At 44.3% G+C, this 16,051-nt stretch overlaps 1 protein-coding gene across 5 annotated transcripts in view; it reads right to left on the bottom strand.

Moving 5' to 3' along the window:
* The window catches only part of CLYBL (citramalyl-CoA lyase), a 230,525-nt gene extending 219,450 nt beyond the window's left edge, over positions 1-11,075 (bottom strand). For all 5 annotated transcript variants that reach the window (XM_055542939.1, XM_055542938.1, XM_055542941.1 and 2 more), the window contains exon 1: positions 10,963-11,075. In XM_055542939.1, the coding sequence (XP_055398914.1) occupies positions 10,963-11,039 (77 nt within the window). In that variant the 5' untranslated portion in view covers positions 11,040-11,075. The remainder of the gene's footprint in view (positions 1-10,962) is intronic.
* Between the last annotated feature and the right edge of the window lie 4,976 nt (positions 11,076-16,051).

Genomic DNA, 16,051 nt, shown 5'->3' with positions numbered 1-16,051 from the left:
TTCAGAGCAGTGGGGTAAACAGACCAAGCCCACGTTCTCAGGAACACGGAGGGTGGGGGTGGGGAAGACAACCTACGGATAAGCATACAGTACGCAGGTGGAGGCGAGTGCAATGGAGAAAGACACTGCCGGGGTGAGACGGAGGGAGTGTAGCAGGGTAGCGGGTGAGGCTGTGCTTCGTTGGGAAAGACCCCTCCGACGGGTGACGTCTGAGCAGACTTACAGGGACAGAGTGCTGCGGGCTGACCCACGACCCTGAGTAGCTGGAAGGGGCAAGAGGAGGGAGGGGGCAATAAAGAAGCCCAGCGCTACTTAAATGTCTCACAAACTCTCATATCCATTGGGTCGCAAAGAGTCGGACACGACTGAGCAACTGAACTGAATTCAAATTGTCAAAGGGACCGTTTATAGGTCAGTATAGAAAGAAATATGCCTTCTACATCTATGTGTCTTTCATTCACCTTAAAATGAACAGGAAAACCTATTCCCCTACCTTTTACTAAGATGCACGCCTCTCAGGAGACAACTTACATCGTTCATTGTTAGAGCGCCCTCCAGTGTCTCTGTATGACAACAGCATCTGGCACAGATTTTTTTTTCCCCCTCCTGAATTTTGGTATTTGGCCAAAGAGTAAAGTGGGCATATCATCCTGCTCACAAAGAATCCCGTGAGATTAAGTAAAACAAGTCAAGTGGAAGTGCTTTAAAATAAGCCTGCGCTACTTGTAAGTTTGTGCAACATATACATATGTGTGCAATGATGTAAAATGACTATATAAACTTTTAGAAGGTTCATGTTTTAAAATACACTTTTTTTTTAGCAATATACAACTTTCAGCTAAAAGGCAAACACAATCTACCACTAAATTTTAACGCTAATTTTACTAGGGGTGGCAAGTGCTGTCTTTACAATTTTTCAGTATTTTGGGGTTCTAAATATCAATATTTGAAGAGACCTGCATATACTTACAGGGAATTTTGGTCACTCTGCTTTCTTGGTCAGAAACACAGCATGGGGTAAATGATGGTTACATTTTACATTTTGGAGTATAAACTTTAGGAACTTTTACTTTGCATTTATGTGTATAGCTTGTATATTATATACGATCCCATACAAAGTTTGTCAAAAAGACTGAAATCATACTATGTGTATAGTTTTATAATCTCTTTCTGGCACTTATCAATTTACTGTGAGAAATTTTTTATGTTAAAAAAAAGAATACGGAAAAAAAAAAAAAAGAATACAGCATGGGGAAACAGTTCAGACAGACTTGTTCACACCAAGCAGCCTATTAAAATGGAATCCTTACTTTCTCATGGAAATTGGTTTTGGTTCCTTTATTATGGAATCAAGCACTTTTGTCAGTCTCAAAGCCTTAGAGGAAGACGTTACCTGCAGTGTAGTTCTGAAAAGATCTAGAAGTTTAACTAAGTGGCCATTTACAGAAACACTTGTACGCTGGGTCAGTGTGACGCTGAGGCCACAGAGGGATAGACCTGGCACCACTAGCTGTCTGACCAGCAGGAAAGACAGTCTCTGCTTATTCTACTGTGCACGAGTCTACTGCTGCCAAGGAAAACGTGCAAGTAGGCCTCCAAAAGACATACTGCAATCCAGGTACATCCAGCACCATTTCTGGAGGGCAATCTGGCAACAAGCATCAAAAGGCTTAAGATGTCCATACTCTTTCACCCAGCAAGTTCACACACAGAAAATCACCTCCAAGAACTTAAGTAAGTGTAGCCACAGAGACCTGACTATAGGGACATTTATCTGTGCATTTCTTAAGGAAAAAAAAACAAACTTGGAAATACACACAATGAACATCTGCGGCTACATACAGAGAAATATATACGTGATGCTGTGGAACAACAGTAAACACCAGTGCTCACAGATCAGTGTGTGTGCTCAGTTGCGTCTGGCTCTTTGCTGTCCCATGGACTGTAGTCTGCTGGGCTGTTCTGTCCATGAAATCTTCCAGGCAAGAATACTGGGGTAGGTTGCCATTTCCTACTCCAGGAGATCCTAAACTTTAAGCAAAACATAAAATGAAAACAACTAAATAAAAAGTCATCTTAAATCTGGCTTATAATTGAAAAAGGAAGGAAAGGAGGGAGGAAGGAACTGAAAATGAGACAAAGAAGGGAAAGAAACAAAAAAGGAAGGAAGCAGGACTTCCCTAGTGCTCCAGTGGTTAAGAATTCACTTTGCAATGCAGGGGACACGGGTTTGATTCCTGGTCAGGGAACTACGATCCTACATGCTGCAGAGCAACTAAGCACACACACGACGACTAGAAAATCCTTGCACCGCAAAGAAAGATCCTGCACACAGCAACTAATGCAACCAAATAAAGAAAGAAGAAAGGAATGTCAATTATGGGGCCCACTTATTGTCTATATCATTCAAATGAGTTATTTGATAAGGTTTCTTCAAGCAACAACATGAAATAAATTAAAACTTTTATGAATTATAATGGATTTAAATGTGCACCCAAGTGACCTATATGAAAACACAAATACTATTTCTTTGGAATTTTCTTTATTGATTAGTAAAGTTTTAAACTTAAACCGTCAAGATCATGAGCAATGCAGAGAGGAATAAATAAGAAACATGTAACAACAGAACACAGCCCAGCTGCATTCAGAGGCAAGAAAGCATTTTGTTTTTACAACTAACAACTCTTCCATTCTTAAGAATGTCATCAAGCCCACCAACAGCCACTCCCCAAGGAGCCCAGCTTTCTTCTCCCTGTCTTCCTAACATCTCAGCCACATGCGCCTGTGGGCTTCCCCACAGGGAATCAGTCATGTAGAAAACGGCAGCTCCTACAGAGCGGCCACTGCAACATTTAGTTAAGGAAACTGTGACCAGAGGCTGTTTTCAGAAATTACATCCATCAGACCTTGGCTGTTGCAAAGCCATTGCTGGAGAAAATAACCACTTGAGGAAAAGTGCCGATGCTCAGCATTGTCAGCCACCCCAGATGCTACCTCACTGATCGTGTGAGGCTCGACTACAACCAAGATGCGCGCTCACCTCTCAGACTCCGATGTGACTTCAGAGAATACCCATCCTCAATACCCCATTATGGAGTATTTCTAGAAGAATACTTATGCCATAAGAAGTGCTGATGCCACTCAAACATTCCGCGAAGCAGGGGTGCTCAGGAGAGTTCCCTGAGAGGACAGAGACTTCGGTAGCTACAGTTATTCAGAGTAGAATAAAGAAAAGCACATGTTATGAAACTGTCCTCCAAGCCTTTCTGGATCCGTGGGGCCCACAGGTGAGCAGGTGAAGGTTCTTCAGTACACGTTCCCGCTCCAGCCTTTCCTCCCTACCCTCAGCCTCTCCCTTGGCCAACCCAGTGACGTTCCTCTCAGCTTGCACCCACACAGATGGTTCTAACCCACAGCAAAACTCTATAGCAAATGTACAAACGGTACAATGGGAATGGAAGCCCTACGCAGCTGGAATGGGTCCACCAGCAAAGCTTATGCTAATCTGCAGACTTGGCACAGCCTTGCTGGCGCACAGCCCCTGGCTGGGAATTTCCCTCCAGCAACATCTGCTCCAGGAGGCACCACCCACGTGCATGTGCATCTTCCAGTACAGGCCAAGCTACCGCTTTCAGTTCTTGCTCACCAGGTTGGTTCAGTTCAGTCGCTCAGTCGTGGCCGACTCCACGACCCCATGAATCGCAGAACACCAGGCCTCCCTGTCCATCACCAACTCCCAGAGTTCACTCAGACTCAAATCTATCGAGTTGGTGATGCCATCCAGCCATCTCATCCTCTGGCGTCCCCTTCTCCTCCTGCCCCCAATCCCTCCCAGCATCAGAGTCTTTTCCAATGAGTCAACTCTTCGCACGAGGTAGCCAAAGTATTGGAGTTTCAGCTTTAGCATCATTCCCTCCAAAGAAATCCCAGAGCTGATCTCCTTCAGAATGGACTAGTTGGATCTCCTTGCAGTCCAAGGGACTCTCAAGAGTGTTCTCCAACAACACAGTTCAAAAGCATCAATTCTTTGGCACTCAGCCTTCTTCACAGTCCAACTCTCACATCCATACATGACCACAGGAAAAACCATAGCCTTGACTAGACGGACCTTTGTTGGCAAAGTAATGTCTCTGCTTTTGAATATGCTATCTAGGTTGGTCATAACTTTCCTTCCAAGGAGTAAGCATCTTTTAATTTCATGGCTGCAGTCACCATCTGCAGCAATTTTGGAGCCCAAAAAAATAAAGTCTGACACTGTTTCCACCATTTCCCCATCTATTTCCCATGAAGTGATGGGACCAGATGTCATGATCTTCCTTTTCTGAATGTTGAGCTTTAAGCCAACTTTTTCACTCTCCACTTTCACTTTCATCAAGAGGCTTTTTAGTTCCTCTTCACGTTCTGCCATAAGGGTGGTATCATCTGCATATCTGAGGTTATTGATATTTCTCCCGGCAATCTTGATTCCAGCTTGTGTTTCTTCCAGCCCAGCGTGTCTCATGATGTACTCTGCATATAAGTTAAATAAGCAGGGTGACAATATATAGCCTTGACGTACTCCTTTTCCTATTTGGAACCAGTCTGTTGTTCCATGTCCAGTTCTAACTGTTGCTTCCTGACCTGCATATAGGTTTCTCAAGAGGTAGGTCAGGTGGTCTGGGATTTCCATCTCTTTCAGAATTTTCCACAGTTTATTGTGATCCACACAGTCAAAGGCTTTGGCATAGTCAATAAAGCAGAAATAGATGTTTTTCTGGAACTCTCTTGCTTTTTCGATGATCCAGCAGATGTTGGCAATTTGATCTCTGGTTCCTCTGCCTTTTCTAAAACCAGCTTGAACATCTGGACATTCACAGTTCACATATTGCTGAAACCTGGCTTGGAGAATTTTGAGCATTATTTTACTAGCCTGTGAGATGAGTGCAATTGTGCAGTAGTTTGAGCATTCTTTGGCAGTGCCTTTCTTTGGGATTGGAATGAAAACTGACCTTTTTGGTTACTGCCCACTAGTTCTGACTGGTTTTACCTCATTTCCCACCAACTCCTCTGTCCAGGCCACGGGCATGTCCCCTGCCTCCAGGCTTCGCCTGGTCTATCTACCCTCTTATGGTATTTCCTATTTCCTCAGAGTCTCTCACCTCTTTTCTGCAGCCCTACTCCTATCAGAGGCTCTTTTTTCTCAAAAAAAGCATTCCAAATACTCTTTCCCATCCCATTCTTTTAGTTGCTTATTCATGTCTGACTCTTTCTGTCTCTAATGGACCGTAGTCCACCCATCCCATTCTTCTAGGAGGCCATTCTAGAAGGCTCTAGCTCCAATTCTTGGACCTCTGGTCTACTATCTTAGATCATCTTTACTCCATCCTTCAGCCCTTCCTTTATCTCTAGGGTAAATAAACATCCTTCTTTGCCTGAAACAGAGGATCTTCCTGGAATGTGGGACCTTCAATGCTAAAACCAGGACAGTAGTCCTAGGCAAGTTGAGACAGCTGTTCCCCCTATCTCCCTGAACTAAAGTTTCTTTCTGCCTCATAACCCAAAACATCATTTTATGTTTACAGTATCCCATTTAACTTCTCAGTATGCATTTGGGCAACTAAAGTCAATTTCTAATGATGCCAACAAACATTTAAAAATACCTAATACTTCACATTGAGTTTCTAATACTAAGTCAAGTGACAAAGTACACATATTCTTAGAATTCTGAGTTCTTTCCAAAATGCTCACTCAGAAGTTTGTTCTTTTTAACCCCGGCCTCCTCTTTACCATTCTTTCTACAAAGGCTTTTCCCCTTGCTCGCTCACTGCTTGCATTCTTCTCTGCCTACAGTTTCTCCCCTCTGCTCCCTTCTTCTCCCATCTCCATCCTCCATTCGAGTGGTTATCAAAAGATCAAATTAAACCCAAGGTAAGTTGAAGACAGAAAATAATAAATATTGGAACAGAAATCAATGAAATTGAAAACAGAAAATAGAGAAAAATAAATAAAACTAAAAATAGTTCTTTAAAAAGATCAATAAACTTAAAACTCTAGCCAGACTGATCCAAGCAAAAAGCAGAGAAAAAAGGACTACAAATATCAGGCAATGAGAGCAAGTCACTACTGACAATATGAAGATGAAAAGGATGATAGGGTTGGAGGCAGGAGTGAGGGTTAATTGCAAAAGGGCTCAAGAGAACTTGGGGGATGGTAGAAATTCGGGGGTGATCTAAAACTGGCCCATGGGGATGGGCTGCACAGTTCTGTATTCAAGAATTGTTGCATACAATACTCTTACCAGCTGCTTTAGCTATTATCAAGGTTCTGGAACATTCTAAGCTTGATTTTCTGGAAGCTAGAGTGTATCACCTTGCTGATAATAATGCAAGGAATGCTGCCCTTAAAGGGACCAACAGCAGCCAAACTTCTATTATGATCCAAAGGGATATTTCCACAAATGATCATTTAGAAAAACTGGCTAGAGAAGCCCAACAACTGGCCTCAGAAAAACAAATCCGGAAATTACATAACTGTTGGTTTGATAAAAAGAGAAAGCTCTGTTTTGGACAAAACAACCACCCAGTCCTACCAGAGACGCTAAAATTCCCACTCCTCACCCCAATCCTGCATTAAACCACTGGTCTACTGACAAATAATGGAGAAGGGAACGGCAACCCACTCCAGTATTGTTGCCTGGAGAATTCCATGGACAGCGGAGCCTGGCAGGCTGCAGTCCATGGGGTGGCAAAGAGTTGAACACGACTGAGCAACTACACAACAACAGACAGATGATAGCCCTCATGCATCAATACTGGTGGGGAAATTAACAAGGCCACAAAAGGTGCCTGCCTCACATGTTACACAGTCCAAAGCACAATCCAGGGAAGCCATTCTTACTGCTCCCAGATATCTCAACCTGTTTAATGAACCATCTGAGGTCTGGCAAATGAATTTTATACATTTACTCCATCTAGTGGATACAAATGTGTTTCACTCATGGCCTGTATGTTTCCCACTGGACCAAAGGCTTCCCCTGCAGCATTCCTCTCAAACTTCATAGTAATTGAGGAATCCATTTTTACTGGCCAGGCACTTCAACAAGTATGTGCTGTCTGTTTGGTTTTATAACACTTTCATTGTACTTGCCACCCTCAATCATCTTGTTTAGTTAAACACACTAACATCATTAAGACTCAACTGGCAAAATCTGTAGAGACTCTCTTAACTACTTTGGCCAAAAGCATTCCATTGATATTTCTAAATCTCAGATCCACCCCTTTGAAACTCATAAACTTGCAACCTTTGGAACAGACTCCTGCTTCTTTTGACTCACAGCTGATAAAAGCAGAGATACTCCAATATTGCAAAGGCCTAACGGGTACTGTTAAAAGTAACCATGTTTTGGTAGAGCAATCTTTTCACAGTGTGCCCTCAGGAAATGAAGACCTTAAGCATCACACACTGATTGCAACCTGGAGATTTCATCTTTCGGAAAAGCACCTCCAGAACTCTCTTCAATCTCACTGGAAAGGCCCCTATCAAATACTGCTAACCAACCACTGTGCCACCAAACTCCAAGGAACAGACTCCTGGATTCATGTGACACCCATGAAGAAAGTGCAAAGTCTGACTGGAACTGCGTGTCATCTGGTGACCTGAAAGCAAAGATTTTCCAGAATTGAAGAATATAACAACTGATGAGACAGCTTTCTATATACATACAATACGTAAAAACAATCATATCATAAAAAAAGAAGAAAAAGGAACTATATAGATATAATATTTCTCTATTTTCTGGAGTTAAGTCAGTATAAATCAAAAGTAGATTCTGATAAGTTAAGATATATACAGTAATATACAAACAATTAAATACTATCCAGCCATAGGAAGGAATGGAGTTCTAATACATGCTACACACCATGGAAGACTCTTGAATTATGCTAAGTGAAATAAGCCAGAAACAAAACGACAAATATTGTGTGATTCCACTTATATGAAATACCTAAAAGAGGCAAATTTAGAGAGACAGAAAGTAGATTAGAGAATACCAGGTGCTAGGGAATAAAGAGTTACTGTTAATAGGTACAGAGTTTCTGTTTGGAGTGATGAAAAAACTGGGGGGATAATGATGATGTCTGCAAAGCACTGTGAATATGATAATGCCACTAAACTGTACACCCAAAATAGTTAAGACAGCAAAGCTTGTTATACGTATTTTACCACAATTTTTTAAAGAGGCATATAGTAAGCCTGAGGGCAACCACTAAAAAAATAGTGAAAAAAATCATTAAAGAAATAAAAAATATCATGTAAGACAATATTCACTTAATGCAAAAGAAGAAAGCAATAGTAAAAGAATATAAGAACAAAAAAGAGATGAAACATATAGAAACCAATACCAAATAAATACATTACAAGAAAGGAAAACTACAGACTAACGTCACTCATGAATATAGATGTAAAACCCTCAAAAAATATTCACAAATCAAATCCAACAATGTATACATAAAAAGAACTATAGGCCATGACCAAGTGAGATTTATTCCAGGTATTCAAGGCTAGCCCAATATTCAGAAATCACTTAATATAATCTGCCACATCAACAGGCTACAGAAGAAGAAAAAAAAAAGCACCTCAGTAAATGGGGAATAAAAACCATCTATAGAACACCTACAATTAACATCAGACTTAACAGTGGAAAACTGGATGCTTTCCCTAAGATTGGGACCAAGGCAAACAAGAGTCTCATCACTCCCATTTAATGTCTTAGTAAAACCATTAGCTAGTGCAACTAGACAAGAAAAGGGAAAAGAGAATCTTACTGTATTACAAATGTATGAGATCACCTCACTGAAGGGGCTGGGAAGAAAAGGTGCTAACCCAAGTAATTGTGGAAATGAGTGGAATCTCTATGACTAAAGGGAAAGGAACTGTACCTAAGCACTGGACTTTAAAGTCTTTTCCCGAGAAGTATGGTCTACCAAGTCCGATACTGCTACATGCACACTGAAATTGAATAACTGAGTGACTGGATAGTGTATGGTGGAAGCCAGGTGTCTCACTGTTGGGGTGAAAATTTACAAACAAGCCAAGTGAGGAAGCTAGAATGATCCATGTGGTAATGGATTAGAATACAGTATGAACTCACCTTTAGCTTAATATAGATACAGATGGTTACATGAGAAATATTTCTAGATGTGTATATATGCATGGATTACTATTTACACAAGTTTCTTTGCTCTGCCAGCTGAGAGGATTTAAAAGACATTCCTAGCAGTGGGCAGTTATGTGCCCCCAGTGAGGGAAGGGTATTTCTGTAAATTGGTCGGTAGCAGCAGAGAGCTGCTGGGCTGGAGAAAAGAAGGGCAGGGAAGCACCAGGGACACCACCGCAACAGAGGGAAATGCTGGAGGGTCGGGAAGAGGGTTCAATAACTGCTTATCGGCAACGCTGCTGATGCTCTAAAAACAGACGAGAAAAGCCACCAGAAGCCAGTCCACTGGCTTGAAGCGGAAGTCCTAGACAACTGGGATAGAAACTAAGACACCTGCAGGCAGACTTTTTTAAGCTGACCTTGGGCACATTTACTTTTCCCATCCCCATGTGTTCTGAAGGCGCCAGGACCCACAGAATTTAAGCTGGGAAGGGCTCCGCATGAAAGCCCGCTGCCATGGCCTTGGTGGGGTGTCTGCTGAGAATAGGCCAGGGTGCTAAGAGGAATGAAGTGCATTATGAGCTTAGCCCCAGGAGCCTTAGAAGTCAGTGACCTTGTGTGGTCACTGGACCCATTGTTGAAGAGGCCACAGAAGCTGGCCCCTTCATAGGCCAGAAAAGGACTTTCTGAAAGGGTCTGAGTACACCCTTTCAGGGGCTCCTCTGGCTTCACTGTTGACCCCAGAACCCACTTAGTTCCAGAACCCAGGGACATTACCAGGCCAGGATCTAGGAAATGGGAAGGTGGGATGCACAAGCCAGGTGGCTCCTGGCATGGAACACCAGTGAGGCAGGAAGCACGGAGCAAGCAGATGTAACCAAGTTCCAGAGCAGGAGCCTCTGATTTGGTTTCTGAACCCAACTCTGCCATTCTCTGCTTTGAGTGTCAGTCAGCCTCTGCGAGCCTTGGTTTCCTCATCTTTACAAATGAGTCACCCAGCTTCTTTCCACGGTGATCAGGGAACAGAATGAGGGAACATATATGTGCATGTGGTTGGCAAACAAGCAAATCTCAACCAGCGGTTCTCAAAGCGTCATCTGAGGACACCCGGGGTGAGGAGGTGGCACCCTGAGACCCTGTGAAAGGGTCTTCGAGGTCTTCCCTTTTCCAACTGGTTTGTGCATGAGCCTGGAAATTTCTAGGTAAACTTTCTCCAAGACAGGTGATATGTGACTCCAACTGTCCTTAATTAAACTGAAGACATTTTTAAAAATATACCACGCCACTTTTCTTTAATATTTTTCATTAAAGATGCAATCTGCGTTCAATTTAAATGGATTTGTGATTTTAAAATGACTAAACTTTTAAATTAAAAAAAAAAATCAACAGATATAAGCAAAAACTCTTCGGGGTCCTCAATAATTTCTCAGCGAGTAAAGGGGTCCTGAGACCAAACAGTTTGGGAACCGCTGCGTGAACAACCAGGTGGAGGCGAGCGGCCTCCCGGCCCTACGTTCCTGGCTTCCCTGTGTGGGGCCGCGAGTTTTGTTTTCTGGGTTTGAGAGGGCGAACGTTTGTACCCATTTTCCGGACTCAGGCAACGGCGCTCCCGCACTGAGTCACGGACATTGCGGGGGGTGGGGGCGACCCCGCGGGGCGTTGCCGACCTTGGCAAAGGTCGAGCACGCGCGCTCGGGAGGTTCACGGCGCTCGCGGCCCGCGGGGCTTCCCGCCAGGGGCCGAGGAGGCCGCGCCTGCGCAGCGCTGAGCCGGATGCCGACCCACAGCGAGCGCGGCCGAGCGGCGGGGGACTGGGGACCTGCACTCACAGCCTAGGCAGCGCCGCCGCCGCCGCCGCCGCCGCCGCCGCTCCTCGCGCCGCCCTCCTCAGCAGACGCTGCGCCATCTTCCCGACGCGCGCGCCCCGCCCCCGCCCTGTCCGTCTCCACTTCGTCCCGCCCCTCTCCACGCCCCGCCCACTCCCCGCAAGCCACGTCCCCGCGCTCTGAGCTCCTGCCCCCTCGGGCTGTCAGAGCTTCCAGGCTGAGTTCAGTTCAGTCTAATCGCTCAGTCGTGTCCGATTCTTTGCGACCCCATGGACTGCAGCACGCCAGGCCTCCCTGTCCATCACCAACTCCTGGAGCTTACTCAAACTCATGTCCATTGAGTCGGTGATGCCATCCGACCATCCTGTCCTCTGTCATTCCTTCTCCTGCCTTCAATCTTTCCCAGCATCAGGGTCTTTTCAAATGAGTCAGTTCTTCGCATCAGGTGGCCAAAGTATTGGAGCTTCAGCTTCAGCATCAGTCCTTCCAATGAATATTCAGGACTGATATCCTTCAGGAGGGACTGGTTGGATCTCCTTGCAGTCCAAGGGACTCTCAAGAGTCTTTCCTTGGTCTTCCCTTGTGGCTCAGCTGGTAAAGAATCCGCCTGCAATGTGGGAGACCTGGGTTCCATCCCTGGGTTGGAAAGATCCCCTGGAGGAGGGAAAGGCCACCAACTCCAGTATTCTGGCCTGGAGAATTCCATGAACTATATAGTCCATGGGGTTGCAAAGAGTCTGACACGACTGAGCGACTTTCACTTCACTTCAGGTTGGATACATACAGATTTCAGGCTGAAACGCGAGGCAAAGTCTAAAGGAGGGTGAGGGGTTCTTTCTTGAGTGGGTCTTTGGGTGACTGAATCCAACCCTGCCCACGCTTCTGGGTTTTTAGGGCAGCTTTTGAGAGAGCTTGCATATTCCCAGCCCAACATAGCCAGATTTTCAAGGGATTTCTTTGTTGGTTTTGTTTAAATATTACCTAACAAAGTTTGTGAGCCTCACCTTGTGTGTGCCTTGATTAACAGTTAATCCTTTATGGGGCATTTATGCCTGTAATAGGGTCAGAATAGCTACTGCTGGCAGTTTTCTGGGCAAGGGAAATGCTTGTTGAAGACATCAGGCGGCACACACCACCCTTCACTCCGACTCCTTCCTGCCAGATAGCAAATACAACTCTAGCTTCACAGTCAGGAGAATACGAAGGTATTAAACAGCTTACCAGCTGTGTGACTTTGGGCAAATTACTTAACCTCTCCCTGCTTCAGTTTCCTCCTGTAAAAAGGAAATACAAATAGTATTCACCTCATAGGGTAATTAAAAGGTATTATAAGGATATCTTGCATTAACGTATATAAAGAGCTTAAAACCTCTTCTGGCTCAGAGCACATGCTCAGTAATGTTAACTACTTATTATTATCATCACACCAATTCCTTTCTTAACACTCCTTAGTGACATCTGATGAGAAGTGTTAAAAAAACAAATGAAGACCCACCTTGAAAATTCTGAGTAGACAACCCAGCTTCATCATACAATTAAAGCCTAATTTGACTTATTTTGCAAGACAACTTGACCTAGGTTATTTCTTGCTTATGCCTCTGGAAATCACAAGCAAAACTTGAACTACTTCCCAAGGTTGATATGAGGTAACCTCTGCTCAATTCCTTATCATTGAAGAAAAGTCTAATACCATAAATATCATAACTAATCACTGTGAAGAATAAACAGTCACTACTTTCTCACTAAAGGAGCTGCTTTGTAACCATATATCCCTGAGTCTCATTCCATGCTTTGGTTTGAGTGCTTCCAGTTTGCAAGATGTCTTTTCCATCTGTCCACAATAAACTTTTACCAATTACTACCTCGAGCATTCGTTGGTTTTACTTCTGTTACTTATCAACTTTTGACAGCATTTAGAATAAAACCCCATCGGAGAAGGCAATGGCACCCCACTCCAGTACTCTTGTTTGGAAAGTCCCATGGACGGAGGGGCCTGGTAGGCTGCAGTCCATGGGGTCGCTAAGAGTCGGATACAACGTCTTCACTTTCATCTTTCACTTTCATGCATTGGAATAGGAAATGGCAACCCACTCCAGTGTTATTGCCTGGAGAATCCCAGGGATGGGGGAACCTGGTGGGCTGCCGTCTATGGGGTCGCACAGAGTCGGACACAACTGACGTGACTTAGCAGCAGCAGCAGCAGCCGCAGAATAAAACCCCGGTTCTTCACCATGACTCTGAAGCCCGTACTCTAATTTGGCCCCTGCCTGTCTCTTCAACCTCGTCTCAGCCCCACCTATCTTCTTTCTGTGGGTTTTTTGGGGAGGAGAGATTTGGTTTTTTTTTGGGGGGGGGGTCAAGCCCCACGGCATGTAGGGACATAGTTCCCTGACCAGGGATGGAACCTGTACCCCCTGCTTTGGAAGCTTGCAGTCTTAACCACAGGACCACTAGGGAAGTTTTTTGGGTTTTCGGCATGATAAGCTCTCTCCCACTTCAGGGCACATGCTGTTTCTTTCTTTTTTTTTTTTCACATGCTGTTTCTTATCCCCAGAACTCTTATGGCCAGACTGTCACATCCTCTTGGACATTTACCCTACCTGCCACCTGCTCAAAGAGCCTGAGCCGACAGCCTGCACTAGAGCATCCTCCTGGTCTGTTTCACTGGCACAGCCACCTGATCGTCTCCATCACAGCCCGCATCACAGTGTTTCTTTACCAGCTTGTGAATTTACTTTCTTACTGTTGTCTTTCCACCCGTGGTTCTCGGGGTGGGAGGGAGTATGGCCATAGTTGGATGGGTTTGGGAGTGTGTGGTTGTCATTTAGAAAGTAGGGCTAGGGGATGTTTGGACTTTCCCACTCACGGAAAGGCTGCTAGTGCTCTGCTCTAGAAACACTGTCTATAGAAATAGATGTGACCTCTTTGAGAGCAGGGACCCAGTGCATCTTGTCATTGCTGTGTGCCCCCAGCACGAGGCCCAGTGACTTGCCACCTGTGGGTGTTTAATAAATATAAGATGAAAATGTTCCTCTAGCCTTATTATAATTCTGAGAACTGCCATGTGAGTTGTTACCCTTACTAAAAATGCCCCGGACCATATGAATTTTTTAGGTAAAATACAACCTCCAATGACTCTTTTGCTAACTGATTCCAATTTCTTTCAAATTCTGCTTGAAGAAATTATAGCTATGCCCATTCTAACCAGGACTACTGTGGTTTTATTGAACCTCTTGTGAGATTACTAACTTGTGGGTTTTAAGGATTGTTTCCTAATGTTGGTAGACTTTATTAACTTCATCTACCTAGTATACAGATTCCTGGAGGAAACTATTTTTCCAGATATAATAGAGAAAGGGATCTAGTTCTTTTCCAGGAGCTAGTCACATCTGTCTTTACTCAAGCCTCCAAAACTGAAAGAAAAAGAAAATTGTGTTTGCTCCAAGGGCACTAAAAATATGAAATTTAGCAGGTTGAATAATTCTGTGAGACCTTGCTGAGTTAAGCAATCTGGTGAGATAAGAAGGAAGGCTAACAGAAACATCACAACTCCAGAGCACACTGGGCTTACGGGTGACGAGGGTGGGTACCAGAATAACCAATCAATGATGATCACTGTTGAAGCTCAGAAATGGGTACATGGGTAGGAGTGGGATTTATTATATATTCCTCAATTTACATATGTTTAAAAATATTTTTAACAAAAAATTAAAATAAAAATCAGTTCAAATACTGCCTTGCATAGAAACAGCCAGATGCAAATTTACCCAAAGGCAGTTAACCTCAGGGCTGCTGACTTGCACTGGTCCCCTCCAAGTGCCCACCAGGGCACAAGGGCATTTGTTTTTGCAAACTGTACCAAAGTAAGATATTTTAACTACCATTGGTTAAGACACTTTCTTCATCTACTCCAACTGTTCCTCTCTTAGATTTCCTAAATGTTGGATGGCGTAGGAATTGCTGCGTGTATTTTGGGAGCCCAGCTAAGGAAAAGCTGAGCTGGGATATATTTGGCTTAGATTTCATAGAATACGTGTGTGTGATTTGCAGTCACTTCCACGTCTAATTATAAGCAGTTCTGGTTTAAGAATGACGTTCAGGAATTCTGCTGCCCGCTGTACTGACGCGTGTGCATAAAGATGCAAAGGTCAGAGGTCACATCCCAATAAGAACGTGCCTCTTGGGCACCTGGCCCCAGCAGTGCATGCGTAGTAGAAGAGAAGCAGAATTTGGAGGGCACGGAGCCAGAGACCATCGGTGGAAAATTCTTCCAGTCATCAGAGATGTAAAATTGTCCAGAGAGGGTTTGGTCCTTATCTCTAACTGGCCAATATGGAAGCTCTCTCCTGTGTGGAATACACTCTAATAGCATCGTGATGGCTTTCACAGTGTTGGCTCAGCTTGGCTGGGACCACTTCTCCCAGAATTTCCTTGCCTGCGGGAAACCAGGTTGGGGTTGTTCACAAAAGACATTCGCATGAGCTCTGGAAGGTGGAGGTGAAGCCCCAGGTCCTGCGGGCTCACCCTGTTGACATGGGGCAGTCAGTGTTTACTTCCTCTCTTTTGAGATTATCTACCGATTCCTGAGTGTTCATTGGAAGGACTGATGTTGAAGCTGAAGCTCCAATACTCTGGCCACCTGATGTGAAGAGCTAACTCATTTGAAAAGACCCTGATGCTGGGAAAGATTGAAGGCGGGAGGAGAAGGGGACGACAGAGGATGAGATGGTTGGATGGCATCACCGACTCAATGGACATGAGTTTGAGTAAGCTCCAGGAGTTGGTGACGGACAGGGAGGCCTGGTGTGCTGCAGTCCATGGGGTTGCAAAGAGTAGGACACCACTGAGCAACTGAACCGAACTAAACTGAACAAATCTCATGACTTACCTTCAGACAAACATTTATTGACATGATTCCTGATCTCAAAATTCAGGCACGAGCTACAGCATGGATGGACCTTGAGGACATTATGCTAAATGAAATAAGCCTGTCACAAAAGGACAGGTACTATACCCGATTTCACTTATATGAAGTTTCCCAGAGTAGTCAAATTCATAGAAACAGAAAGAGAAGGGGGGTTGCCAGGGGCTG

The sequence above is a fragment of the Bubalus kerabau genome, chromosome 12 (assembly GCF_029407905.1).
Source record: "Bubalus kerabau isolate K-KA32 ecotype Philippines breed swamp buffalo chromosome 12, PCC_UOA_SB_1v2, whole genome shotgun sequence".
In the NCBI taxonomy this organism is placed as follows: Eukaryota; Metazoa; Chordata; class Mammalia; order Artiodactyla; family Bovidae; genus Bubalus; species Bubalus kerabau.
Note: the sequence above shows the minus strand (reverse complement) of the source record. Positions and strands in the feature narration are given on the sequence as shown.